This window comes from Chiloscyllium punctatum, chromosome 5 (assembly GCF_047496795.1).
Source record: "Chiloscyllium punctatum isolate Juve2018m chromosome 5, sChiPun1.3, whole genome shotgun sequence".
Classification (NCBI taxonomy): Eukaryota; Metazoa; Chordata; class Chondrichthyes; order Orectolobiformes; family Hemiscylliidae; genus Chiloscyllium; species Chiloscyllium punctatum.
The window spans coordinates 142,026,444-142,053,503 of record NC_092743.1 but is presented as its reverse complement, the minus strand read 5'-3'; the positions used below and the strand labels follow the sequence as shown (position 1 = coordinate 142,053,503).

The 27,060-nt window shown below is 43.8% G+C and overlaps 2 protein-coding genes across 6 annotated transcripts in view; both read right to left on the bottom strand.

Moving 5' to 3' along the window:
* LOC140477508 (gamma-glutamyl hydrolase-like) overlaps nt 1-11,441 on the bottom strand; it is a 51,537-nt gene extending 40,096 nt beyond the window's left edge. Inside the window, exons 1-3 of one of the 2 annotated variants that reach the window (XM_072571549.1) lie at nt 11,022-11,441; nt 8,710-8,821; nt 6,406-6,456 (exon numbers count right to left, since the gene is read on the bottom strand). In XM_072571549.1, the coding sequence (XP_072427650.1) occupies nt 6,406-6,456; nt 8,710-8,821; nt 11,022-11,130 (272 nt within the window). In that variant the 5' untranslated portion in view covers nt 11,131-11,441. The remainder of the gene's footprint in view (nt 1-6,405; nt 6,457-8,709; nt 8,822-11,021) is intronic. The other variant, XM_072571550.1, reaches the window with a different exon arrangement.
* An 8,185-nt stretch (nt 11,442-19,626) lies between these two features.
* Nucleotides 19,627-27,060, bottom strand: part of LOC140477507 (gamma-glutamyl hydrolase-like) — a 46,764-nt gene continuing 39,330 nt past the window's right edge. For 2 of the 4 annotated variants that reach the window (XM_072571545.1, XM_072571547.1), the window contains exons 7-9: nt 25,414-25,507; nt 19,957-20,094; nt 19,627-19,796 (exon numbers count right to left, since the gene is read on the bottom strand). In XM_072571545.1, the coding sequence (XP_072427646.1) occupies nt 19,675-19,796; nt 19,957-20,094; nt 25,414-25,507 (354 nt within the window). In that variant the 3' untranslated portion in view covers nt 19,627-19,674. The remainder of the gene's footprint in view (nt 19,797-19,956; nt 20,095-25,413; nt 25,508-27,060) is intronic. The other 2 variants (XM_072571546.1, XM_072571548.1) reach the window with 2 other exon arrangements.

The following is a 27,060-nucleotide window of genomic DNA, read 5'->3' as shown; positions in this document are numbered from 1 at the left end:
AGGTAATTGTCACTACATACACATACATAAGTACACCCAATTCTAAGTGCATCTAACGAACTAACATGAAAGACTTTAAGTGAATTCCTATAGATAGACACCACTGGACAGTAGGGAGAAGGTCCTATCCTGATGGCCAGGAGGATTGATGAACAGATGCAGAGGTCTGCAGGATTGGAATGTGGTTCAATAAATCCATTGTGAAAGCCCCAGAATGGGTGATAAGGGTGTCCGGTAAACATCATGGGAAGACCCAGGGTTCGCCATAAAGTCCATCATTGACCATGAAGTCACATGATTAATCTGATTGAACACACATTCAATCAATTATTAATACGATTTGTTTGTAATAGTCAAAAGCTGGCTGAAAGATAACTTTTATACATTATGTCTTTCATTTGATCAGTGAAGTAGTAGTGGACTGCCAGAGGTTTCTTGCCATTGGTGTAACTTCAATAAACTCTGTGATGCTGGAACTGGTTTGTCCAGGGATTTGTTAGTCATTCCACCCCAACACATATTTATAGAGGCTTTTGCACGAATGCTAAATAACCAGCCTTCACCACCACTTCTGACATGCTGCAGATACACCAGGTGATCCTCTACTGATCTACACAAGGTGATCCTCTACTGAACCTGTCAATTCCAAATGAGAAAGCAGGTGGACATTTCAGCAACTATCAACAGGGGACATCATGAATGCACCTATTCTGATTCAAGGTGGTGCCAAAAGCCAGCCACCTGCAGCCGAAGAGCTAAGTCGACACGTGTGTTGGTTTACTCTTCAAGTTTACTCTTGAGCTTCCATTAAGCTGTGTGCACGTCTCACCACAACACAGCCAGGGAGGCATCACGCAATCCCTGTTGTAGTTAAATATCCAACACGCATATCCGCGCAAAACACACCACTACATAGACCCTGAATTAAAAAGAAAAGCTAACCATGCAAAACAATGAAATTTTAAAGAGAATATTGGTTCCTGTGATCATATAATCAATCAATTTGACTCACTCCAGAGATATTAATAATTGTCTTAATGCACTGGATACATGGGTGTAAATTTTACCATGCCAGATTTTGCACATTTTTAAAAAATTAGATTACTTACAGTGTGGAAACAGACCCTTCGGCCCAACAAGTCCACACCGACCTGCCAAAGCGCAACCCACCCAGACCTATTCCCCTACATTTACCCCTTCACCTAACACTACAGGCATTTTCGCATGGCCAATTCACCTAACCTGCACATTTTTGGATTGTGGGAGGAAACCGGAGGAAGCCCACGCAAACACGGGGAGAATGTGCAAACTCCACACAGACAGTTGCTTGAGGTGGGAATGGAACTTGGGTCTCTAGCGCTGAGAGGCAGCAGTGCTAACCAATGTGCCACTATGCCGCCCATTTCCTTCAATACATCCTTAGTGGATAGAATCAGTTTGGGATATAATCAAGCGACTAAGAGAAAGTGAGGACTGCAGATGCTGCAGAGTCACAGATGATAAAGCGTGGCGCTGGAAAAGCATGGCAGGCAGCAACCAAGGGAGCAGGAGAGTCAACATTTCCGGCATAAGCCATTCTTCAGGAATGGTGGGTGGAGGACCTGAGAGATAAATGGGAGGTGGGTGGTGCTGGGGGGAAAGGTAGCTGGGAATGCGATAAGCAGATGAAGGTGGGGGGGTGATGGTGATAGGTTGGAGCAGAGGGTGGAGCAAATAGGCAGAAATAGATGGACAGATGGGACAGCTCAAGAGAGCAGTACCAAGTTAGAGGGTGGGATCTGGGATAAGGTTGGGGGGAGAAGAGAGAGATGAGGAAACTGGTGAAGTCGATGTTGATGCCTTTTGGTTGCAGGGTCCCAAGGCAGAAGATGAGGCATTTTTCCTCCGTGGTCGGGTGGCTTGGATTTGGCGGTGGAGGAGGCCCAGGACTTGCATGACCTGGGCAGAGTGGGAGGGGGAGGTGAAGTGTTCGGCCACAGGGCGGTGGGGTTGTTTAGTGTGTGTGTCCCAGAGATGTTCCCCAAAACGTTCTGTGAATTTATGTCCTCTCTCCCACGTGTAGAGGAGACCACATCGAGTACAACAGATGCAGTAGATGAGGGGTTTGGAGGTGCAGGAAAATCTCTGCAGGTGTGGAAGGATCCTTTGGGGCCTTGGAGGGAGATGAGGGGGTGGTGTGGGCGCAGGTTTTACACTTCTTGCGGTGGCAGGGGAAGGTGCCAGGTGTGGAGGGTGGGTTGGTGGGAAGTGTGGACCTAATGAGGGAGTCACAAGGGAATGGTCTCTGCAGAACGCAGATAGGGGTGGGGAGGGAAATATATCTGGTGGTAGGGTCTGACTGTAGGTGGTGGAAATGGCAGAGGATAATGCGCTGTATCCAGAGTTTAGTGGAGAGGAAGTCGAGGACTGGATGGGTTCTATCCAATGCTCTCGATGTGGGTCTTCTCTACATCGGGGAGACAGGATGCCAACTCGTGGTACATGAGGTGGCATGGTGGCTCAGTGGTTTGCATTGCTGCCTCACAGCGCCAAGGTCCCAGGTTCGATTCCAGCCTCGGCCGACTGTCTGTGTGGAGTTTGCACATTCTCCCAGTGTCTGTGTGGGTTTCCTCCGGGTGCTCCGGTTTCCTCCCACATTCCAAAGATGTGCAGGTCAGGTGAATTGGCCATGCTAAATTGCCCAAAGTGTTAGGTGATTTGGTCAGAGGAGGGGTGGGTTACTCTTCGGAGGGTTGGTGTGGACTTGTTGGGCCAAAGGGCCTGTTTCCACACTGTAGGGAATCTAATCATTTCAGGTAACATCTCTGGGACACACGCACCAGACAACTCCACCACCCTGTGGCTGACCCACTTCAACTCCCCCTCCCCCTACTCCGTCAAGTACATGCAAGTCCTGGGCCTCCCCCATTGCCACTTTCTAGTCACCCAACACTTGGAGGAAGAACGCCCCATCTTCCACCTTGGGACACTTCAACCACATGGAATCAACAATGTCTTCACTAATTTCCAAATCCATCAATGCTGCCCCCACCACCCCCACCCCCCCTTCTTGCCTCACCTCATCCTAGATCCAACCCTCCAACTCGGCACCGCCCTCTTGACCGTCCATCTTCCTTCCCACCTTTCTGCTCCACCCTCCCCTCCAAACTATCACCATCACCCCCCACCTGCATCTACCTATTGCCTTCCCAGCTATCGTCTCCCCACCCTCACCCTCTTATTTATGTCTTAGCCCCCCTTCCCCACCCCCACCCCCACATTCCTGATGAAGGGCTTATGCCCGAAACGTCGACTCTCCTGCTCCTCGGATGTTGCCTGACCTGCTGTGCTTTCCCAGCACCACCCTTTCCAACTTGGGATTTAATAAAGTCAAACTTTAGAGTGGTATCTGATCTGCATATTGTTCTGGCACTGAGGACTTCAGACATCATTTATGTGAAATATACTAGGACAATACAAGTACAAATCATATAAACATTACTGTATTTTAGCCACTTCTGTATCATTTCATATGCTTTACATCTGTCAATGTTTAGGTCCTCTAAGTCTTTGTTGATAACTTGTTACGTTATCCATTCTTTTGTTCCCAAATGTATTAACATTAGCAGCGATTCTGCTATTGAACATTCTCAATGATGTTCGATAGTGTGCAAATGAATTGCATATCTGAATGAGAGAGTTCCTAGCTAAGGTGGCTGCTTGGGAAAAAAATACCAATTGAATTCTAATTGTGTGCGTGTATGTAATCCTAGTTTCTTTTTCTGTAAGACAAAACTACCAATTATTATTCAATACACTAAATTACAGGAAAGCAAAAGATTGCCATTCAGTACCTCCCCCTAACCTTCATATCTGTCTGTTCCCTTTAAAAGCCGAACTGAATTTACAGAGTACTGTTTCTAAGTTGACATTTACCAGGAAGCAGGGTCTTCCTTTAATAAGATGCAGTTTATCTCAAGGTGGATATTAGTTCTAATTTTGCACAAGATACTCCTCTAGAGCAACTTTACATTTCAAAACTGAACATTAATTTCAATATTTATTCCCCAAACAGAATAAACTTAGTTTAATCCCTGACCATAGTTTATCAAATTTTGAAGCAAAATCAGTATACACCTCTTTCAAAATCCTCAAACACTATGAACACATTATGTTGTAATCGGATAACCACAGCTGTTACATTGTTTTAGTATCGCAATTCTTCTAGTGTCAGCATTTTTTAAATGATAGGATCTAATTAAAACATCTAATTAACACCTGAATAATATCTGACTAATCTTTGCAGCCATCGCTATAATGGTGCTTTTAACATTTAGTTATTGCTTAAGAAATATTTCCTTTTGTCAGTTCGATGTACTACCTGCTGACTTCGACAGAAACAGCATGTCAGAGCGATGTTAAACAAGAACAAAATACAAATTGCCACAAGCATATTAGTGCACCTTAATCTCACAGCACTAATCTCGATCGTCAGGATAAATTATTCACTATAGGATGAGTACCATCAGATTTAACATTCTGTAGAATGTTAACTGCATTACTAGGTAAAAATAAACAAAATTGAGATTTATCTTTAACTGTCAACAAAACATATTAATTTCACTTAAAAAGGCAAAGAACAGCTACTTCAATAAATCAGGTGATTGTAACACCATTAGCCAGGCTGCCTTCAGCAACCCACAAGCTACTGAGCATTAACCTCTCACAGTAACAAGTTATGAATGATGCCCTGGTAAAGACATGCATTGGCTAAAACATCACCAAAAATATCAGCAATTTTCTTTCATTGATGGTATTATATTACTCATGACGACTGCAGGCAAAAGGTGACTTCACTTCCTAAGCCACAAAAAGATGTTTGCTTTTTTGAGTCTAGAAACCAGGTTTACAGTCTGCTCGGCTCTAAACGCTTAACTCTGCAAGGGGAAGTACTGGATATAGGTTGTCCCAACAATAGTTCATTAGGGAATGTAACCAAACAAAGATAGAGGCATAGAGCACAGAAACAGACCCTTCAGTTCAGCTCGTCTGCGCTGACCAGACATGCCAATCTGACCTAGACCCATTTGCCAAAATTTGGTCCATACCCATTCCTGTTCATATACCCATCCAGATGCCTTTTAAATGTTGTAATTGTACCAGCCTCCTTCATTTCCTCTGGCAGCTTGTTCCATTCAAACACCACCCTCTGCATTAAAAAGTTACCCCTCAGGTCCTTTCTAAAATCTTCCCCCTATCACCTTTAACCTATGCTCTCTAGTTTTGGACTCCCCTAACCTGGGAAAAAGACCTTGGCCACTCACCCTATCCATGCCCCTCATGATTTTATAAACCTCTATAAGGTCACCCCTCAATCGCCAATGCTCCAGGGAAAAAAGACACAGCCTACTCAGCCTCTCTCTATAACTCAAGCCCTCCAGTCCCGAAAACATTTTGCAAATCTGTTCTGCACCCTCTCATGTTAACAATATCTTCCCTTTAGAAGAGTAACTATTAGTGGGGTTAAGTGGCGACATTAGAAAGGACTCAGGAATTTAGTTGTGTCAGTAAGAGAGAGTTCATTTATATAGGTCATTTATTCCCATTTGATTGTAGTCGGAAAGGTTTCCTAATTAAACTGTACACTTACCTGGTCTCACAAAATGACAAATCAGATTCCAGAGGAGAGATTAGGATGTCATCGGGGAGATAGGGGTGATCAGTAAGACTCAAGTACCAGACATTCTGCCTTCCAGGAAAGCAGAGATATTTGGGTTAGTACCACATTGGAACTCGAGTAATGTGTTCCTTCATGTTTCAGAATATTCAAGTACATAATGATTTGTTGGCCGGCCAGAATCCTGCTTCAGAACCTGTGACAGAACTCTCTCAATGCATTTACGACAAAATAAACATTTGACCTTGTACCCGAGTCTCCTGAGATTATGTTGTAAAATAACCCACCACAACAAATTAAATCCAGTAATTTTAGAACTTACAGAAATATTGGTGCAGCTGAGAAATTGAACATCATTTTCATACTGTCTAAACAGTTGGTAAAAGGAGAAGTGGGAATAGGAAATTCTTCCTCTTAAAGACATATCAGAAGAACTGCTTATTTTTACACTGCTAAATCTGTGCAAACTGAATTTCAACTTTGCTCCCTCAAATTTCTGTCTACTTAAACATTTTAAATGCAAACCATCTTAGCAGAGTATATCGTGATGCCGCACTTGTTGATTTCAATACAGAAAAATTACTCTTTATCCAATACTCAAGAAAATGTCTTCCATACTCAAAAGCAAAGGATCTTGTAACCTACTGCAGACCGGACATGAAAATGCCAAACTCTCGATAACACGTGATAAAAACAACCCAAATACAAAACCACATCTGTTGTGATTTATCAAAAGAAGAATCACTTACCCATTTATGGAATAAAATAGTTTCCGGTACTGATCTTCGGTTAGGTCAATGCTATTGGAGACGAAAAGAATCTTCATTGGATTAATTTTACTACATTTGCATTTGAATCATGCAATTACATTCTAGTTGGTGATCTTAGCGTTGGGAATGATATACTGAAGAAGTGAATATCATGTAAACATAGCTAAAAATTATAATACTGGTTATCTAATAAGAATGTATCATTTATTTTAGCATTTTAAAATTAATTATACTTAACAAAGAAAAGGGTACAACAGGGTTAGCTAATTCTAATTCAGTGAAACTAATGCCTGAGGCTTGATGACCCTCAGGTTAACTACCGTCAGTTTTCTCTCTCCAAGGACTAGGACAATAGCAACTTTACCTTCACAGATTGAGTCAGATAGTCATACAGTACAGAAACAAACCCTTCAGCCCATTTGACCCATGTTGACTCGATTTCCTAAACTGAACTAGCCCCATTTGCCTGCATTAAGCCCATATTCCTCTTAATCTTTCCTACACATGTGAGTGCTCAAATATATTTTAAATGCTGTAATTATACCAGCCTCTACCACTTACTTTAGCAGTTCATTTCACAAACACATCACCCTCTGTGTGAAAAGGTTGTTCGTTAGATCCCTTTTAAATCTTTCCCCTCTCACCTTAAACCTATGCCCTCAAGTTCTGGAATCCCCCATGCCAGGGAAAAGACCTTGCCTATTTACCCTATCCATGCTCCTCATGATTCCGTAAACCTCTGGAAGGTCACCCCTCAGCATCCTGCACTTATCTATCCAGTCTCTCCTTACAACTCAAACCCTCCAGTCTCAGTAACATCCTTGTAAATATTTTTTGCATCGTTTCCAGTTTCATAGCATCCTTCCTACAGCAGGGTGACCTGAACTGTACTTCTTCAAGGTAGGCATCCTTAGAAGAGGCTTCGCTGGTAGGTTAAATCAACTAGGCAAATGTGAGGACTGCAATTACTGGAGATCAGAGTCGAGAGTGTGGTGCTGGAAAAGCACAGAAGGTCAGGCAGCATCTGAGGAGCAGAAGAATCGATGTTTTGGGCAAAAGCCCTTCATCAGACTCGACTCTAATCTCCAGCATCTGCAATCCTCACTTTTGCTGACCAGAATTGTACACAGTATCCCAAACGTGGCCTGACCAATGTCTTGTACAGCCACAACATGACTCCCAACTCCTACACTTGATGCTCTGACTGATGAAGGTAAATGTGCCAAAAGCCTTCTTCACCACCCTTTCTGCCTGGGTGGATATAAACAGTAAAAGTGGATATGTTACAAGTGAATTGTAATGTACCAAAACTCCACAGACTCTGCCTCAACAGATTGATCCACTTTCCACAAAGGAGAGAGATTAAACAAAATGAAAACTACATGCCATGCTAATTCACTCAAGATTTAAATGTAATATTTGAATTAGCATCCACTACTATTCGAGGAAGATAGTTTCAATCTTCCACTGGAAGTGGTTTCTAACATCCTGTGCTCTTCTATTCTACGTTCTCTCTCTCTCCTGAATGGTCTGGTCATAATTCTCAGACTGCCCTCTGGTTCTAATACTTTAAAAAAGGCCTAATTTGTCTAATCTCTCCTCATAACTTAACCCCCTATCATCCTTGTGAACCTGTGTTGAACTTCCTCCAGTGCCAAGGTGTAGTGACCACATCTGCTCACAATACTCCAAGTGGGGTCTAACCAAGGTTTTGTATAACTGCTCATAATTTCCACATCCCTGTACTCCAGCCCTTTAGATAATGAAGGCCAGCATTCCATTGGCCTTCTTGATTATCTTCTGCACTCTACACATAATCAAACCACAGCACAGCACAGAACTCAAAATTGGTTAAACATGGGGACTTCCATTCTGACTTTCCTACAGTAGTGTCCCCTGTACAAAAGCAGGGCTGGTACTGAGTTGGAATTTCATGTCAGGTAACATGAGGGGTACTTGCTAACTGCTATGGGAGCCTCACACTGTCGATGGCTGGTAGCTCTCAAATGCTCATTAGCGCCACCATGATCAATGACAGGTTCAGTCAGTTTGTGAGAACAGGCATTTGGGTAACTCATCATATGAGATCTCCCCCACCCACTGGAAGGAAAATCCTTCCAGAAGTTTCCCTGGAATAAACGGGGCAGAGGCAGGAAGGTCATGGGGTTTGTATCTTGCCTCCTCCAAAATTATCAAGTAATCCATATTCCTGAAGCTTCTTCCGGGCGGGACACTAAATTCTTCCCTGACCATGTTGTGAGTAGGGATATGATCCACACTTACCCAATGGGCACAACTTGAGCTCCGGCAGATTCCAGATACTTAACATATGATGCTGCAATGTAGCTGTCACCAAATCTCTCAAAAAAACCATATGTTTTCTGAGCCAGAACACCTTAAACAAAGAAGACAGCACAATCTCAGCAACCATTAAATACACATGCACCATCAGTACCACAAGCAAAATGCCATGGATGCAGTACATCTGAATCAAAAATGGAAAATGTTGGCAATATTCAACATCTGTTAAGAAAGACACAGTAACGCTTTCAGGTTGATGGTTATTCATGTTATACTTGGACACTCCTAACCTCTCTCTACACTTCATATTACTTTTAGAGAATTATAGAATCATACATACAGAAGACACGTTTGGACAATTAAGTCTGCATCAACAAAAATGTATAATTCTCGACACTAGTCTCACTTTCCCACACGAGGCTAACAGCCTTGACGTTTTCAACACAAAGTGCTCATCCAGGTACTTTTCTGAGGTTGTGAGGTTTAACCCTCAGTCACCCTCCCTGGTACTGCGTTTACCCTTCTGGGTGAAAAAGCTTTTCCTCAAATCCCACCTGAGTCTCCTGCCGTTTACTTTAACCAAGGGGAACGGCCGCTTTCTATCTACCCTCTCTGTCCCCCTCATAATCTTACAAAAATCTTCTATCAGGTTCCATTCCCCCCCCCCCACCGCTTCCTGCACCAAACTTTCTCTGCTCCAAAGAAAACAACCCAAGCTTATCCAGCTGCTGTTGCTTGCTGGAGCTGCTCCATCCCGGGCAGTATCCTGGTGAATCTCCACTGCATCCCTCCAGTGAATGCATTCACTTATTCACTTACTGCCTGCCAGTCTCTACCTGGATTAGTGGTGCTGGAAGAGCACAGCAGTTAAGGCAGCATCCAACGAGCAGCGAAATCGACGTTTCGGGCAAAAGCCCTTCATCAGGAATAAAGGCCTGATGAAGGGCTTTTGCCCGAAACGTCGAGTTCGCTGCTCGTTGGATGCTGCCTGAACTGCTGTGCTCTTCCAGCACCACTAATCCAGTTTTTGCTTTCCAGCATCTGCAGTCATTGTTTTTACCTCAGTCTCTACCTGGGTCAGGAATGCTTCCTCAGGGTCCTTCGTATTCAGCTACAAGCTGCAACATGCATTGCCTTTTGGTGCAGAGCAGAGAGTCGGCTCCATTTACACTGCGGAAAGGTTGCCAATATCAAAGACAAGAAGTGTGGTGCTGGAAAGGCACAGTAGGTCAGGCAGCATCCAAGTAGCAGGAGAATCGACGTTTTGAGGACAAGCCCTTTGCCTGACATTGATTCTCCTGCTCCTTGGATGCTGCCTGACCCTCTGTGCTGTTCCAGTGCCACACTTTTTGACTCTGATCTCCAGAATGTGCAGTCCTCACTTCCTCCAATATCATCAAAGACCCCTCCCACCCCAGTAATGCTCTCCTACAATCTCCTCCATCAGACAGAAGATACCAGAAGTTTGAACACACGCACCAACAGGTTCAAGAACACCTTCTTCCCTACTGTTATGAGACTGCTGAAAGGACCTCTCTAACTTCAAATAATGCTGATCTTGCCTCATGTTTGTCCTGTGAGGTGTCACCTGTCTGCCTTATTCTATCCAAGATTTTTCACCCAACAATCTGTATGTCCTCGCCTACTATGATCTGCCTGTACTGCTCATAAAACAACAGCTTTCACTGTGTTTTGGTACATTTAACTAAAATAAATCAAAACAAATTGTACATGTTACAATAATACATCTCCCTGCTATACAAAAGATGTTGTGAAACATGAAAAAGCTCAGAAAAGATTCACAAGGATGTTGCCAGGGTTGGAGGGTTTGAGCTATCGGGAGAGGTTGAACAGGCTGGGGCTGTTTTCCCTGGAGCGTCGGAGGCTGAGGGGTGACCTTGTAGAAGTTTATAAAATTATGAGGGGCATGGATAGGGTAAATAGGCAAGGTCTTTTGCCCAGAGTGGGTTAGTCCAGAACTAGGCTTAAGGTGAGAGGGGAAAGATTTAAAAAGGACCTAAGGGGCAACTTTTTCACACAGAGGGTAGTGTGTGTCTGGAATGAGCTGCCAGAGGAAGTGGTGGAGGTTGCTTGCAGCACAGCCATGGTTTTACTTTCTCATTAGCATTGTATCATCAATCCCGTTACCTTCCTAACTGTCATCCTCTCCCTTCCCGTCTCCTCCTTCAGCTCACCCTCCTCCCCCTGTCCACAGTCTGTACACCAAGGCCCGACTCTCAGAAACACAGAGAGGGTGGGTGGGTGAGTGAGTGAGGTTTCCAGTGCACACTTACCGACCAGCGGCCTCTGGTTAAGCCTGAGGGCAGTGAGCGGAGCACAGAGCACGGAGAACAACAGCGAGAACCGCAGCACACGGCCGGGGCACACAGCAACTGCGCTCATTGCTAAAGCTGACAGAGCCCTGGCACTCTGAGTGAGAGTGCGGAAGGGCGACCGTAAACAGGCGTTTATTTCCTGCTGCAATCACACTGTGCAGGCGCTGAGCGGACCCTGGTCCCAGCAATTACACCAGCCCGTATCCCTGCAACCAGGTCTCACTGTCAGCAGCTGCTGTGGGATAGCATCGAAGAGGGACAGAAGGGGAGGGGTAGGGGTTGGGGGAACAGAGTGGGAATTGAGGGGGTGGGGATTGAGAGAACAGAGTGGGGATTGAGGGAGTGGGGTGGAAATAGGGATTGAGTGTCTGGGGAGGGATTAAGAGAATGGGGAGGGACTGAGAGAATGGGGGTGGGGATTGATTTGATTCATTATTGTCACACGTAGCTGAGTAAAGTGAAAAGTTTGTTTTGTGTGCAGTACTGGCAGATCATTCAGTACAAAGATCATCGGGTGATTGAACTGAGCAAGGAATATAGAGTTATGGCTGTGGGGGTGCACAAAAAAGCAAGGTTAACATTAGACCGGAAATTTGAGAGTCAAGATTAGAGTAGTGCTGCAAAAACACAGCAGGTCAGGCAGCATCCGAGGAGCAGGAAAATCAACATTTCGGCCAAATGCCCTTCATTAGGAATGAGGCAAGGTGCCTCCGAGTTGGAGAGATAAATAGGAGAGGGGTGGGGCTGGGGGGGGGAGGGGAAAGGTAGCTGAGAGTGCAATAGGTGGATGGAGGTGGGAGGTAATGGTGATAGGTCAGAGAGGAGGGTGGAGCGGTTAGGTGGGAAGGAAGATTGGCAGGTAGGACAGGTCATGAGGACGGTGCCGAGTTGGAAGGTTGGAACTGGGGTAAGGTGGGGGGAGGGGAAATGGGGAAACTGGTGAAGTCCACATTGATGGCATGGGGTTGGAGGATCTCGAGGTGGAAGATGAGACATTCTTCCTCCTGATGTCTGATGATGAGGGAGTGGCGGTGGAGGAGGCCCAGGACCAGCATGTCCTTGTTGGAGTGGGAGGGGGAGTTGAAAAGTTCAGCCACAGGGCAGTGGGGTTGATTGGTGTGGGTGTCCCAGAGATGTTCTCTAAAGCACTCTCCTTGAAGGTGTCCTGTCTGCCCAAAAGGAGATCGCATCGGGAGCAATGGATACAGTAAATGACGTGTGGAAATGCAGATGAAACTTTGATGGATGTGGAAGGCTCCTTTGGGGCCTTGGATGGAGGTGAGGGGGGGGGGGGGAGGTGTAGGCACAGGTTTTGCAATTCCTGCAGTAGCAGGGGAAAGTGTCGGGGAGGAGGGTGGGCTGTTAGGGGACGTTGACGTTGAGGGAGAGATTGATATCTTTGCACCACGTCACCAAGCACTCTGTCTCTTTCCTGTATTCTGTCTTGTAATTCTTTGTTAGCCACCACACAGTCGTGAGTGTACAGGGAGTACAGTAGGAGCCTGAGTACGCATTCTTGTGGGGTGCCGATGTTGAGGAGATGTTGTTGCCTGTCCTCACTGATTGCGATCTCTGGGTCAGGATCCGGTTGCAGAGGGGGCAGCACGGACGTAACTCTCAGAGTTTGGAGATTAGTTTGGTTGGGATTGTAGCGTTGAACACAAAGCTGTAGTCAATAAGTAGAAGTCTGATGTGGGTATCCTTATTATCCAGATATTCAGCAATTCAATTCCCTGATGAAGGTCTTTTGCCCAAAATGTCGATTTTGAAGCTACTTGGATGCTGCCTGAACTGCTGTGCTCTTCCAGCACCACTAATCCAGGAACTATATTCAACACCTCTGTCCTCCATCCAGACAGCCGTGCATGTGGAGCAAGACTCCAGAAATGGTCCAGCCATCAGCTTCATGCCCCAGGAGCTAAACAAATCAAGCTCAAATCTTAGTTTATAATATATGCATGAAAAAAAAAGAAATATTATAAGCAGAGGAGACCCGACATTCCAGGGACAGTTCCTGACTGAGAGGCAGAATGATCTCCTTTTGTGCTGTGACATCTGTCAATGTGTGAAAATCCTAAATGGTTGAATCTGAGCTCAGCGTATGCTTTAAGAGGGAGGGGGCCGAGCCAACGTTAGAATGAGATAGGGAGAGCCCCATATACTGAAACCGCAGCCCCTTCCACCTGCTCTTAAACTGCTGGTTTACGCAAGCCTGCTTTGCCCCCTTTCCTCTCCTCAACCCTTTCAACATCTATTCTGCAAGCATCAATCCCCCTTCCAATGCCCTCATCTCCCACTTCCAATCACTGAATTCCAACCCCCATTCCCTCAATCCCCCATTCCCTCAATCCCCACTCTGGTTCCCTCAATTCCCCCATTCCCATTCCCTCCATCCCCCATCACAATCCTCATTCTGTCAAGCAAAATAAGCAATGTGCCTCAATGACTCCTACCTGGTGTCTCTGACCTCCATAATCATGAAGTGCTTTGAGAGGATAGTCATGGCTCACATCAACTCTAGCCTCCCAGCCTGCCTCTATGCCTTGCAATTCACCGACCAACGCACAAGTCCACAGCAGACACCATCTCCCTAGCCCTACACTCATCCCTGAAATATCTGGATAATAAGGATACCCACATCAGACTTCTACTTATTGACTACAGCTTTGTGTTCAACGCTACAATCCCAACCAAACTAATCTCCAAACTCTGAGAGTTACGTCCGTGCTGCCCCCTCTGCAACCGGATCCTGACCCAGAGATCGCAATCAGTGAGGACAGGCAACAACATCTCCTCAACATCGGCATCCCACAAGAATGCGTACTCAGGCTCCTACTGTACTCCCTGTACACTCACGACTGTGTGGTGGCTAACAAAGAATTACAAGACAGAATACAGGAAAGAGACAGAGTGCTTGGTGATGTGGTGCAAAGATATCAATCTCTCCCTCAATGTCAACGTCCCCTAACAGCCCACCCTCCTCCCGACATTTTTTCCTGCTACTGCAGGAATTGCAAAACCTGTAGATACACCTCCCCCCACCCCCCCCCCCCAACCTCCGTCCAAGGCCCCAAAGGAGCCTTCCACATCCATCAAAGTTTCATCTGCATTTCCACACGTCATTTACTGTATCCATTGCTCCCGATGCGATCTCCTCTTGGGCAGACAGGACACCTTCAAGGAGAGTGCTTTAGAGAACATCTCTGGGACACCCACACCAATCAACCCCACTGCCCTGTGGCTGAACTTTTCAACTCCCCCTCCCACTCCAACAAGGACATGCTGGTCCTGGGCCTCCTCCACCGCCACTCCCTCATCATCAGACATCAGGAGGAAGAATGTCTCATCTTCCACCTCGAGATCCTCCAACCCCACGCCATCAATGTGGACTTCACCAGTTTCCCCATTTCCCCTCCCCCCACCTTACCCCAGTTCCAACCTTCCAACTCGGCACCGTCCTCATGACCTGTCCTACCTGCCAATCTTCCTTCCCACCTAACCGCTCCACCCTCCTCTCTGACCTATCACCATTACCTCCCACCTCCATCCACCTATTGCACTCTCAGCTACCTTTCCCCTCCCCCCCCCCCAGCCCCACCCCTCTCCTATTTATCTCTCCAACTCGGAGGCACCTTGCCTCATTCCTAATGAAGGGCATTTGGCCGAAATGTTGATTTTCCTGCTCCTCGGATGCTGCCTGACCTGCTGTGTTTTTGCAGCACTACTCTAATCTTGACTCTCAAATTTCCGGTCTAATGTTAACCTTGCTTTTTTGTGCACCCCCACAGCCATAACTCTATATTCCTTGCTCAGTTCAATCACCCGATGATCTTTGTACTGAATGATCTGCCAGTACTGCACACAAAACAAACTTTTCACCTTACTCAGCTACTTGTGACAATAATGAATCAAATCAATCCCCACCCCCATTCTCTCAGTCCCTCCCCATTCTCTCAATCCGTCCCCACACCCTCAATCCCTATTTCCACCCCACCCCCTCAATCCCCACTCTGTTCTCTCAATCCCCACTCTGTTCTCTCAATCCCCACCCCTCAATCCCCACTCTGTTCTCTCAATCCCCACCCCCTCAATTCCCACTCTGTTCCCTCAACCCCTACCCCCTTCCCCTCCCCTTCTGTCCCTCTTCGATGCTATCCCACAGCAGCTGCTGACAGTGAGATCTGGCTGCAGGGATAAAGGCTGGTGTAATTGCTGGGACCAGGGTCCGCTCAGCGCCTGCACAGTGTGATTGCAGCAGGAAATAAATGCCTGTTTACGGTCGCCCTTCCGTACTCTCACTCAGAGTGCCAGGGCTCTGTAAGGTTTAGCAATGAGTGTTGAATATAGTAACAGCCTCTGATTTTCATGGAGTGGGGTCACTGATGGGCAGGAGCACAGATTGGGTGGATACAGGGAGGGGAGGCAGTCATCAGTGAGGATGAGGGTCCAACCCTTACAGAGTGCTGTCATTATTACTGGCCTGTTTGGACCATCTGACTGGGGTGTGTGCGTGTGTGGCGGGATCCAGTGTCAGAGGCTGCCTGTGCATTTACTTAAATATAGTTTGGCTGTTCCTGAGGTTTCCTGCACAACAAAATGCTAAGTGAGGATGTAACTCTGAAGATGGACAAGGGAGATCCAGTGGATGTAGTGTAACCCGGACTTTCAGAAAGCCTTTGATAAAGTCCCACATAGGAGGTTAGTGAGCAAAATTAGGGCGCATGGTATTGGGGGCAAAGTACTGACTTGGATTGAAAGTTGGTTGGCTGATAGGAAACAAAGAGTAGTGATAAACGGCTCCATTTCGGAATGGCAGGCAGTGACCAGTGGGGTACCGCAGGGATTGGTACCGGGACCGCAGCTTTTACATAATATATATATATGATTTAGAAGATGGTATTAATAGTAACATTAGCAAATTTGCTGATGATACAAAGCTGGGTGGCAGGGTGAAATGTGAGGAGGATGTTAGGAGATTACAGGGTGACCTGGACAGGCTAGGTGAGTGGACAGATTCATGGCAGATGCAGTTTAATGTGAATAAATGTGTGGTTATCCACTTTGATGGCAAGAACAGGAAGGTAGATTACTACCTAAATGGAGTCAAGTTAGGTAAAGGGGCAGTACAAAGAGATCTGGGTGTTCTTGTACACCAGTCAATGAAGGCAAGCATGCAGGTACAGCAGGTCGTGAAGAAGGCTAATAGCATGCTGGCCTTCATAACAAGAGAGATTGAGTATAGAAGCAAAGAGGTTCTTCTGCAGCTGTACAGGGCCCTGGTGAGACCACACCTGGAATATTGTGTGCAGTTCTGGTCTCCAAATTTGAGGAAAGACATTCTGGCTATTGAGGGAGTGCAGCGTAGGTTCACGAGGTCAATTCCTGGAATGGCGGGACTACCTTACGCTGAAAGACTGAAGCGACTGGGCTTGTATACCCTTGAGTTTAGAAGACTGAGAGAGGATATGATTGAGATGTATAAGATTATGAAAGGATTGGACACTCTGGAGGCAGGAAACATGTTTCTGCTGATGGGTGAGTGCCAAACCAGAGGACACAGCTTAAAAATAAGAGGTAGGCCATTTAGGACAGAGATGAAGAGAAACTTTTTCACCCAGAGAGTGGTGGGTGTGTGGAATGCTCTGCCCCAGAAGGCAGTGGAGGCCCAGTCTCTGGGTTCATTTAAGAAAGAGTTGGATAGAGCTCTCAAGGATAGTGGAATCAAGGGTTATGGAGATAAGGCAGGAACAGGACACTGACTGAGGATGATCAGCCATGATCATATTGAATGGTGGTGCAGGCTCGAAGGGAAGAATAGCCTACTCCTGCACCTATTGTCTATCGTATCTCCGCACTGATTATAGAAAAACAAGCAGGCTGCCTTCACTCACAAAGGCAGTGGTTGAGACTGTTGCCATTATTTCTAACAGCTCCCTCTTTTCCTGTCCAGGATGACTTAAACATCTAATCTGAGTCAATAATGTGGTGAAGGGTCCCATGGTTTAAGATGGGTGAGCAATTAACTTCCTTCCCTGAAGAAGTTTGCAAATCATCATGGTCAGCTAGGTTCAGGAGAAATGTCTTCACCCAGAGAGTGGGGAGTCAGTGGAATTCACTCCCAGAGAAAGTAGTTCAGACCAAAACATTGTGTATTTTCAAGAAAGTGGTAGATGTAACTCTTCTGGCTAATTGGATCGGAGGATATGGGGTGAGGGCAGGATTAGGATATTGATCTCGATGACCATATTGAATAGCAGAGCAGGCTCAAGGGGTTGAATGGGTTAATCGAGCTCCTATCTTCTAGGTTTCTATGCTTCCAGGAGAGAGAATCAGTGGCTGCTGGATATATGCTTGTAGTTACATACGGTCATGATGGTATGGGCTCTAGGTAGCAATATAAAGTTATGGTTCGGTGCCAGGATCTTCTTCCAGGTGACCTTACTTGTCAGGTGGTGCCATCACCAACCAGGAGGAGGTGACGTGCTCAGCTTCTGCCTCAAAAGCTCCATCATAGGGCACTCCAAAGGGTATGATACCACTCCTCATTCCCTCTGCCAGTGATCCCAGTGCTTCCAGTAGGCACTGGAAAATCACAGCCAGTGCCAGCATTTGTTACCTGCCCACAGGTCACCCAGTATCCTGGGTGTATTAGGGTGCTCTTAACCACTGCATTCTATCTGTCCCAGGTGTACCTACATTGCTGCTAACAAGGAATTTTCAGGATCTGGATTCCCTAATTGACTCTTGAGAAGGTGGTATGAGTTGCCTTCTTGAACTGCTGCAGTCCACGTGCTGTAGGTAGACCTAAATCACCGTTAGGGAAGGACTTCCAGGAGTTTGACCTAGTAACAGTGAAAGAACAGTGATATATTTCCAAGTCAGGAAGCTGAGTGGCTCAGAGGGGAACTTGCATGTGTCTGCTGCCCTTGTCCTTCTAGATGGAAGTGGTCATGGGTTTGGAAGGTGCTATTTGATGATCTTTGTATCTGAGGATTTCTGCAGTGCATCTTGTAGGTGGTATACACTGCTGCTACTGAGTGTTGGTGATGGAGGGAGTGGATGCTTGGGTATGTGCTGCCAATCAAGTGCGTTGCTTTATCCTGGATCTTGAAGCTGAAGCTGTGCCCATCCAAGCAAGTGGAGAATATTTTATCACATTCCTGACTTATAGATGGTGGACATGTTTTGGGAAGTCAGGAGGTGAATTATTCACTGCAATATTCCTAGCCTTTGTAGCCATCATGTTTATGTGATGATTCAATTAAAACACCCAGGATGTTGATAGTAACATTTGCACCAATGTTACATGCCACTTGTCAGACCAAGCCTGGATATTGACCAGATTGTGTTGCATTTGACCATGGACTGCTTCAGTATCTGAGGTGTCACAAACAGTGCTGAACACTGTGCAATCATTGACGACCATCCCATTCTGACCTTATGAAGGTCATGGATGAAGAAGGTGAAGATGGTTGGACCTTGCGCACTACCCTGAGGAACTCCTGCAGAGGTGTCCTGGAGATCTTCTAACAAAGACTCACCTGCTCACTGTCAGCTTTAACTGGTCATAAAAGCTCATGCCCAAAATTCTCCTGTGACTGAAACTTAATTTTTCAGGTAGTGTTTAGTCACTAAATGGTGTGGGTTTTTTAAAAGTGTTGAAGGTGTTGTGAATTCCTGGATTTGTTAAAGATTATTGCTGCATTCTGAAAGAGAGAGCAGTGGATTTGATAACCTTTTGTACAAAAAGGGTGCAGCAAGTACAGAAACAGAAATGTGACGTGTCTGGATCTGTATAGCAACGTGAGGAGATAGAACAGGGATGTGAAAATAGAAAGCTCAGTGCCTAATCTCTGCCAATCAGAGCTGACACAAAATTAAATATTATAGAAACTTATAAAGTTTAAATTCCATTTGGAAAATTTCATAACATTGATTTTAAACAGTTTTGATTAAAATAAAGTTACTAATTTCCCCATACTTTGATAAACATACACCCAGTAATCAGAAAAGAGAGGTTAGGGTTAGTGTTAGATCTGAAACAAAAATAGAAATCCTGAAAGAAAGGGTGGCAGAGTGACCCAGTGGTTAGCACTGCTGCCTCACAGAGCCAGGGAGCCTGGTCCATTCCACGTTCTGGTGACTATGTGAAGTTTATATATTCGGCCCATGTCCTTGTGGGTTTCCTCTGGGTGCCCTGGTTTCTTCCCACAGTTCAAAGATGAGCAGGCTAGTTGGATTGGCTATGCTAAATTGCCAATTATGCCTAGGGATGTGCAGGATAGGTAGATTAGCCATGGGAAATATGGAATTATGGATCTGGGTCTGGGTAGGATGCTCATCAGAGGAATGGTATGGATTGAATGGCTTCCTTCCATACTGTAGGCATTCTATGATATGAAACTCAGCAAGTCTGGCAATATCTGTGACAGTGTCACCGAACCCAACATTGACTCTGTTTTCTTCCAATAGATGCTGTTGCATTTGGCCAACAATTTCAGTTTTTGCACCCAATAATCAGTTTGTATTAACAGAACACAAAGAATGGGCGGTGTACAACATGGTGGGTATATCAGATTTAATTGACTGACTGAGACAAGTTGAAATAATTCTAATCAATTAAATAAACCTGCTCAAATCTGGAAATGTTTCCAGTGTACATGGGTGTATAGTTATAAATCAATGCCTTCTCTTCTTCTGTTGTATTAGAGAAATGATTGAAGTTCCACCGTGCTGAAAAACAAAATACAAACAGTTCGCAGTGGCAAAAGTATCTTGTTAATGATTTCCTAAATTTACACTTAAAGCCAGCAAATGTTATCAGTTAGAACACAAGAATATGCACAGAAAATAAACCATTAAAGCTATAAATTACTTCTGCTGTCTAACATACCTTCATTAACAAAAAAATCAGCTAAATACCAGGCGACTTTAACAGCTTCAGAGAAATGTGGGATATTCAATGTTGCATTCCACTCATAAGGGCTTCTCTCAGGGTGCCACTGAACTGCATAAATAGGGTATTTAATAGCTGTATTCAAATAACAAATAATCAGATCAACAAGGAATACCAACACCAACAGTTCTTCAAATTACAATTGCTGACTGTACACTACAAGGAGGATCTATTAGCGAGTTTTGTAAAGATTTGTAGCTCAGGTTGAGGCTCTGGATGTAGGTTTGCTCACTGAGCTGGAAGGTTAGTGTTTGGACATTTCGTCACTATATTAGGTAACACCAACAGCGAGCATCCAGATGAAGGACTGGTGGCATGGCCTGCTTTCTATTTGTGTATTTAGTTTCCTTTGGTTGGTGATGTCAATTCCTGTGGTGACACAATTTCCTGTTCTTTGTCTCAGGGGTTGGTAAATGAGATCCAAGTCAATGTGTTTGTTGACAGAGTTCCGGTTGGAATGCCATGCTTCTAGGAATTCTCGTACATGTCTTTGTTTGGCTTGTCCTAGGATGGATGCGTTGGCCCAGTTGAAATGGTGTCCTTCCTCATCCGTATGTGAGGATACTAGTGAGAGGGTCATGTCTTTTTGTGGCTAGTTGATGTTCATGTATCCTGCTGGCTAGTTTTTTTGCCTGTTTGTCCAATTTGGTGGTTGTAACAGTTCTTGCAAGGTATTTTGTAAATTACATTAGTTTTGTTTGTTATCTGTATAGGGTCTTTCAATTTCATTAGCTGCTGTTTTAGTGTGTTGGTGGGTTTGTGGGCTACCATGATGCCAAGGGTCTGAGTAGTCTGGTAGTCATTTCTGAGATGTCTTTGATGTAGGGGAGAGTGGCTAGGGTTTCTGGATGTGTTTTGTCTGCTTGTTTGGATTTGTTGCTGAGAAACTGGGGGACTGTGTTCATTGGGTACCCATTCTTTTTGAATATGCTGTATTGGTGATTTTCCTCTGTGCTGCAGTATGTGGTGGCTCATTGAAATAATGTTTTAATGCAGCTTCATTTGTGGATGTTGGGGTGATTACTTCTGTAGTTCAATATTTGGTCCATATGTGTTGTTTTTCTGTAGAAGCCGGTTTGAAGTTCCCCATTTGCTGTTCGCTCCACTGTGACATCTAGGAATGGCAGTTTTTGTTGTTTTCCTCCTCTTTAGTGAATTTTATGCCAGTAAGGGTATTATTGATGGTCTTGAAGGTTTCCTCTAATTTGTTTCATTTAGTGATGATGAAGGTGTCATTCATGTAGCGGAGCCAAAGTTTGGGTTGGATGGTTGGCAGAGCTGTTTGTTGAAGTCTCTGCATTACTGCCTTTGCTAAGAACCCTGACATCGGGGATCCCATGGGTGTTCCATTGGTTTGTCTGTAGGTTTTATTGTTGAAGGTGAAGTGAGTGGTAAGTAATAGGTTCACTAGCTTGATGATGATGTTCTTGGTGATGAAGTTGGTGGTGTTTGGTGTATGTCTTTGGTTCTTCTAATAACATAGTCAGTGTTTCCTTGGCCAGGTTGATGTTGATGGATGTGAACAGGGCTGTTATGTCAAAGGAGACCTTTATTTCATCGTCTTCTATCTTGGTGTCTTTGATGGTCTTGAAGAATTCTTGGGTGGAGTGGATGGAGTGGGGTGAGTCTTCTACTAAGTGTTTTAGTGTTTGGTGTAGCTCCTTTGCCGATCTGTAAGTTGGTGTTCCAGGTAGTGAGACTATGGGTCTGAGGGGGTGTTCCTGGTTTGTGAATTTTGGGTAATCCATAGAAGCGTGGTGTGTTGGATCCGTCTGGTTTCATTTTTTGGAAGTCGGTCTTAATTATTTCTCCAGATTTCCGAAGTTTTTTCAGTAGGCCTATCTCCCCTACATCAAAGACATTTCGGAAATGACTGCCAGAGTACTCAGACCTTTTGACATCATGGTAGACTACAAACCCACCAACACACTAAAACAGCAGCTAATGAACTTGAAAGACCCTATACAGACAACAAACAAAACTAATGTAATTTACAAAATACCTTGCAAGAGCTGTGAACAACAGGCAGAAAACTAGCCACCAGGATAAATGAACATCAACTAGCCACAAAAAGACATGACGCTCTCTCACTAGTATCCTCACATATGGATGACGAAGGATACCACTTCGACTGGGACAACACATCCATCCTAGGACAAGACAAACAAAGACATGTATGAGAATTCCAAGAAGCATGGCATTTCAACCGGAATTCTATCAACAAACACATTGACTTGGATCCCATTTACCAACCCCTGAGAAAAAGAACAGGAAATTATGTCAGCACAGGAAATGACATCACCAACCCAAGGAAACCTAAATACACAAATAGAAAATGGGCCATGCCACCAGCGCTTCATCCAGAGGCTCACTGATGATGTTACCTAGTATGGTGACGAAACATCTAAAAATGAACCTTCCAACTCAGCGAGCAAACCTACATCCAAGAGGCTATTGTTGAAAATATCCAAGGTAAAAACATGACAAACTTTAACTTGACAGCAGACCTAAATACAGCAGCAAAAGTAAATAAAGATTGTTTAGAGATGCAAAAGTTCATAATTATAAAAAATACAGTCGCTTCAAGGCAGAGTGCCTTTTTAGATTCACTTTTGTAGTCATTGAAATACATCAGATGTGTTTTTCCATGTTAATTTAACAGCAGCACAAAATATATAGGGTGGATGATGAGTCTTTGATGCTCCAAGTCCATACCACATCGAATCATATAGTTAAAGAGAATGGAATGGAGCACATTATGCCAGCAGCAATCAGCTACCACCTATCGATTCTGCTCCCATTTTTCAGCACTTCATACTCAATGGTATTTCAAGTGATCATCTAAATATCTGTTAAATGTTATGATTGTTCCCGCCTCTACCAATATTTCAGGCAGTGAGTTCCAGACACCTATCACCCTCTGGGGGAAACAATTTCTCCTTAAGTTACATCTATACCTCCTGCTCTTCACCTTAAATCTATGGCTCTACCCGGGGGAATCCTACTTATGTCCTTCATAATTTTGTGCATCTCAATCAGGTGACACCCTCAGCCTTCGTTGCTCTAAGGAAATCCAACTAATATATCTTCTTAGCTGAATTACTTCAGTCTAGATGACATTGTGGTGAATCTCCTCTGCATCTCTTCAGTGTCGTCACACCCTTTCTATCAGTGATGACCAGAACTGCACACAGTATTCCAGCTGTGGCCTAATAATATCTTATAATGTTTCACCATAACCTCCCTCCTCTTGTATCCCATGTCTCAACAAAGGCAAATTCAAATGCCTTCTTAAGCAATCTATCCAGCTTTCTTGTTGCCTTATGGATCTATGGGCATGCACAGCAAGATCCACCTTTGCTTCTTAATCTCACTATTCATTGTGTACATCTTGTTTTATTAATCCTTCCAAACTGCATTGCCTCATACTCCATATATACAAGATAGGGAAAAATCAATAATTCTTTTTTCGCACTAAAAGAGATCAAAAGATAACATATACAGATGGAGTACCGCCTGTAAAGCAGTTACTTTATTATCAGCAAGCTGTGTTTAAAAAGTTCAATTTCTTGTTCATTTAATCATGTTTTCTACTCTTCAAGAGCTCTATTAACATGTAAGTTCCAGACAGCTATAATGTAAAAGAAGAAAACATCAGGACACCCCTGAATGCTCAGAAATCTTATTCAGCAAATAGCAGGCATGTGCATAGTTTAGTTCATCGTCTTTCCTCAGTTACCTGATCTCAGCCAGTAACCTGATAATAATCAGGATCTTGCCTTTCACCATCCAGTGACCACTGCTGGAAGTTTTGACTAAACATAGAAACATTGAAAGCTGGAAGAGGAGGAGATCATTCAGCCCCTTGAGCCTGCTCCACCAGTCAATATATTCATGGCTAAGGTAAAAACAATAACTGCAGATGCTGAAAACCAAATACTGGATTAGTGGTGCTGGAAGAGCACAGCAGTTCAGGCAGAATCCAACGAGCAGCGAAATCGACGTTTCGGGCAAAAGCCCTTCATCAGGAATAAAGGCAGTGAGCCTGAAGCGTGGAGAGATAAGCTAGAGGAGGGTGGGGGTGGGGTGAGAGTAGCATAGAGTACAATGGGTGAGTGGAGGAGGAGATGAAGGTGATAGGTCAAGGAGGAGAGGGTGGAGTGGATAGGTGGAAAAGAAGATAGGCAGGTTCGACAAGTCCGGACAAGTCAAGGAGAGTGTGCTGAGCTGGAAGTTTGAAACTAGGATGAGGTGGGGGAAGGGGAAATGAGGAAGCTGTTAAAGAATCTGGTCTAGCTGTGATGTTCATGTTGAATACCTTTCTGACATTCAGCATGAAGGTTTGGAAAGACTGAGCTTAAATACATGTTGTGCTTCATTATGTCTTAATATATTGCAATAGTTTCCATATAACGAATTACCTAGATACAGCATGACAATCAACTTGATCCAATTTTTATTTGAATGCAGCAGCTTTTATCATTACTGTTGTAGTTCTGGAGTACAAAATGCATATAAAAGTGTATGTTGCTGTAGAAACTTGGACTCCAAAGAAGGCTAGTTGGTTCGATGACCACTTGTGGATCAAATTGCTGTCAAAAATCAAGGCCAGTCCCCTCTCCTTGTGGATTGGATTCTGGATTGACCATTTTCCCTACCGACAGCAGAGGTTGTGGCACTCAGCAGAGAATCAAACATAAAGAATTAAGCAGTAATATTCTGGTGATCTAATTATACCATCAACATATTGTAGCTCTAATTAGAGAAAGCATGTGGTAGAATGTAAAGCTTTTGGAACGAAGTGTGAAGCATGATAGCTAATAGTGTCGAGCTGCAGAATAATAATCATGCTTTAGCCTGCTCAATCACTTGCCAGTGACTGCTCTGCTTCAGCTGACAGCTTAGTGAATCATAAATTACATTAAAAGTGGGGTAGGAGGTTGGAATACTAAAACAAAACTGAACTAAAATAGTGCAATGATCAGTTTTCTTAATGTGTATGATTAAATAAGGGTATCTGAACATATGAAGAAACAGCAGGTTGGAAATTCACCAATTACACTGGAGGAACCTCCAACACTGAAAATCATCTTTCAGTAAAGGCCTTACAGTCCCTCAACCCTGTTCAGCCATTCAAAAAGGTCATGGCTGACCTCAATGCAACCTCAACTCTTCATTCCTGACCAATGCAGATAACTTTTCATCTTTCCTTAAATAAGACAATATTGTTCACAAGTGATTTCACTAGTACCCTGCTTAAGAATTCCCTCCCTACTTCTGCATATAAAAATAAATGTTCAGGTTGAAGTTACGTATGAAACATATAATCTGTATGTTTTATTCAAATGGTTTATTGATAGATATTTCAGTTCAGCAATAATTATTTTAATTTACCTTCCACAGTGGACACATATTCCACTCTTTGATTGTCCATATTTGTAGTCAAGATTCTGTAGAAGTTATTCAACTTTTTGTTGTTTGTAAAATTCTAAAATTTATCATATAAGAACTATAATTAGAATGATGGAAGTAAACGATGAAAACATTCCTATAGCAGAACCAATATTGTGCAACCAAATTATAAAGTCTATTTTCATTTGAGATAATGGAAGTTGTACAATTATAAAGTACCATTGACTCTACAGTATTTGTAAAATCTAGCTGTATTTTAATTTAATGTTGAGAACCATGAAGAATCTTGGTAACCCATCACAGGTAGAGTTTTGGAACAAAAACAGTTCTGAAGAAGGGTCACTGGACTCAAAACTTTAACTGTGCTTCTCTCTTCATAGATACTGTGAAACCTGCTGAGTTTCTCCCGCAATTGAAGTTTTGGATTTCCTGCTTCTGCAGTTCTTCCTTTTAAATGGGTAGGATGTTGTCTGCATTACGTGGATGTTGTACACGTTAATGGCTCTTAATTTCAAACGAATGAAGTGAGAAGTTATCTTCCCCATCCACAGGGTTGCAAACTTTTCAGTGCATTTTTTTTAAAATGTGCTACTTGTTAGTCTGTGAAACTGGGACAAACATGATGGTTTTCTTAGATTGTTTTTTACACAAATAGTTCGCTCCTGATTTGTTCACAGGGATTCAAGAACTCGTTCAAAAATTCCCAACAAAACACTATGCTCATGCATTGCCCAAAGCAAGGTTTATTCCCTCTTGTTGCTCCTGTGATTCTCTTCTTAAAATTACCAACAGGTTTCAGAGTGAGGTTTAAACTTGACCCAAACAAGGTCAGTTTTCCCAGTAAAGAGAACTTAAATGAGAATTGAGAGAAACCATTAAGAAGTGGTGTAACATACACAGCATTCGATTAACTTAATTTCAGATTACCCAAACAAGATTGCAAGGTCCTGAAGCATGGCTATGTTATCCGGCACTCGATTAACCAGACTAAATACTCCCCCCACCTATGTCCTTCAGATAACTGAAGTTCCTCTGCAAATGTAAGATAATGACATAATTTTGCTCAGTCATTATAAGCCAGGATCTCTTTAAAAGTGGTAGATAGGGCTCAATTTTGGAATTTCTACTTTCATTCCCAACTAGATAAATAACTGATCACATTTCATCATTTAAACTTTGATTATTTTTTAAAATTTAATTTAAATTGAGAAAAATCATCTCAAAAGACAACAAAAAATATTTACTGACGTGTTTTACTTTTGAACTTAGAACAAGTATAGTAAAGAACCATGTACCTAAAATTTAGGGGTCATTCAAATTTACTTGAAAGGGTTCAGAGAAGATTTACAAGGATGTTGCCAAGGTTGAAAGGTTTGAGCTGTATGGAGAGGCTGAATAGACTGACCTCAGAAGTTTATAAAATCATGAGGGGCATGGTTAGGGTGAATAATCAAGGTATTTTCCCTAGGAGAGGGGAGTCCAAAAATTAGAGGGCATAGGTTTCAGGTGAGATTTAGAAGGAACCTAAAGGGCAAGTTTTTCACAGAGGGTGGTGTCCGCATGGAACGAACTATCATAGGAAATTGTGGAGGCTGGTACAATTACAACATGTAAAAGGCATCTGGATGG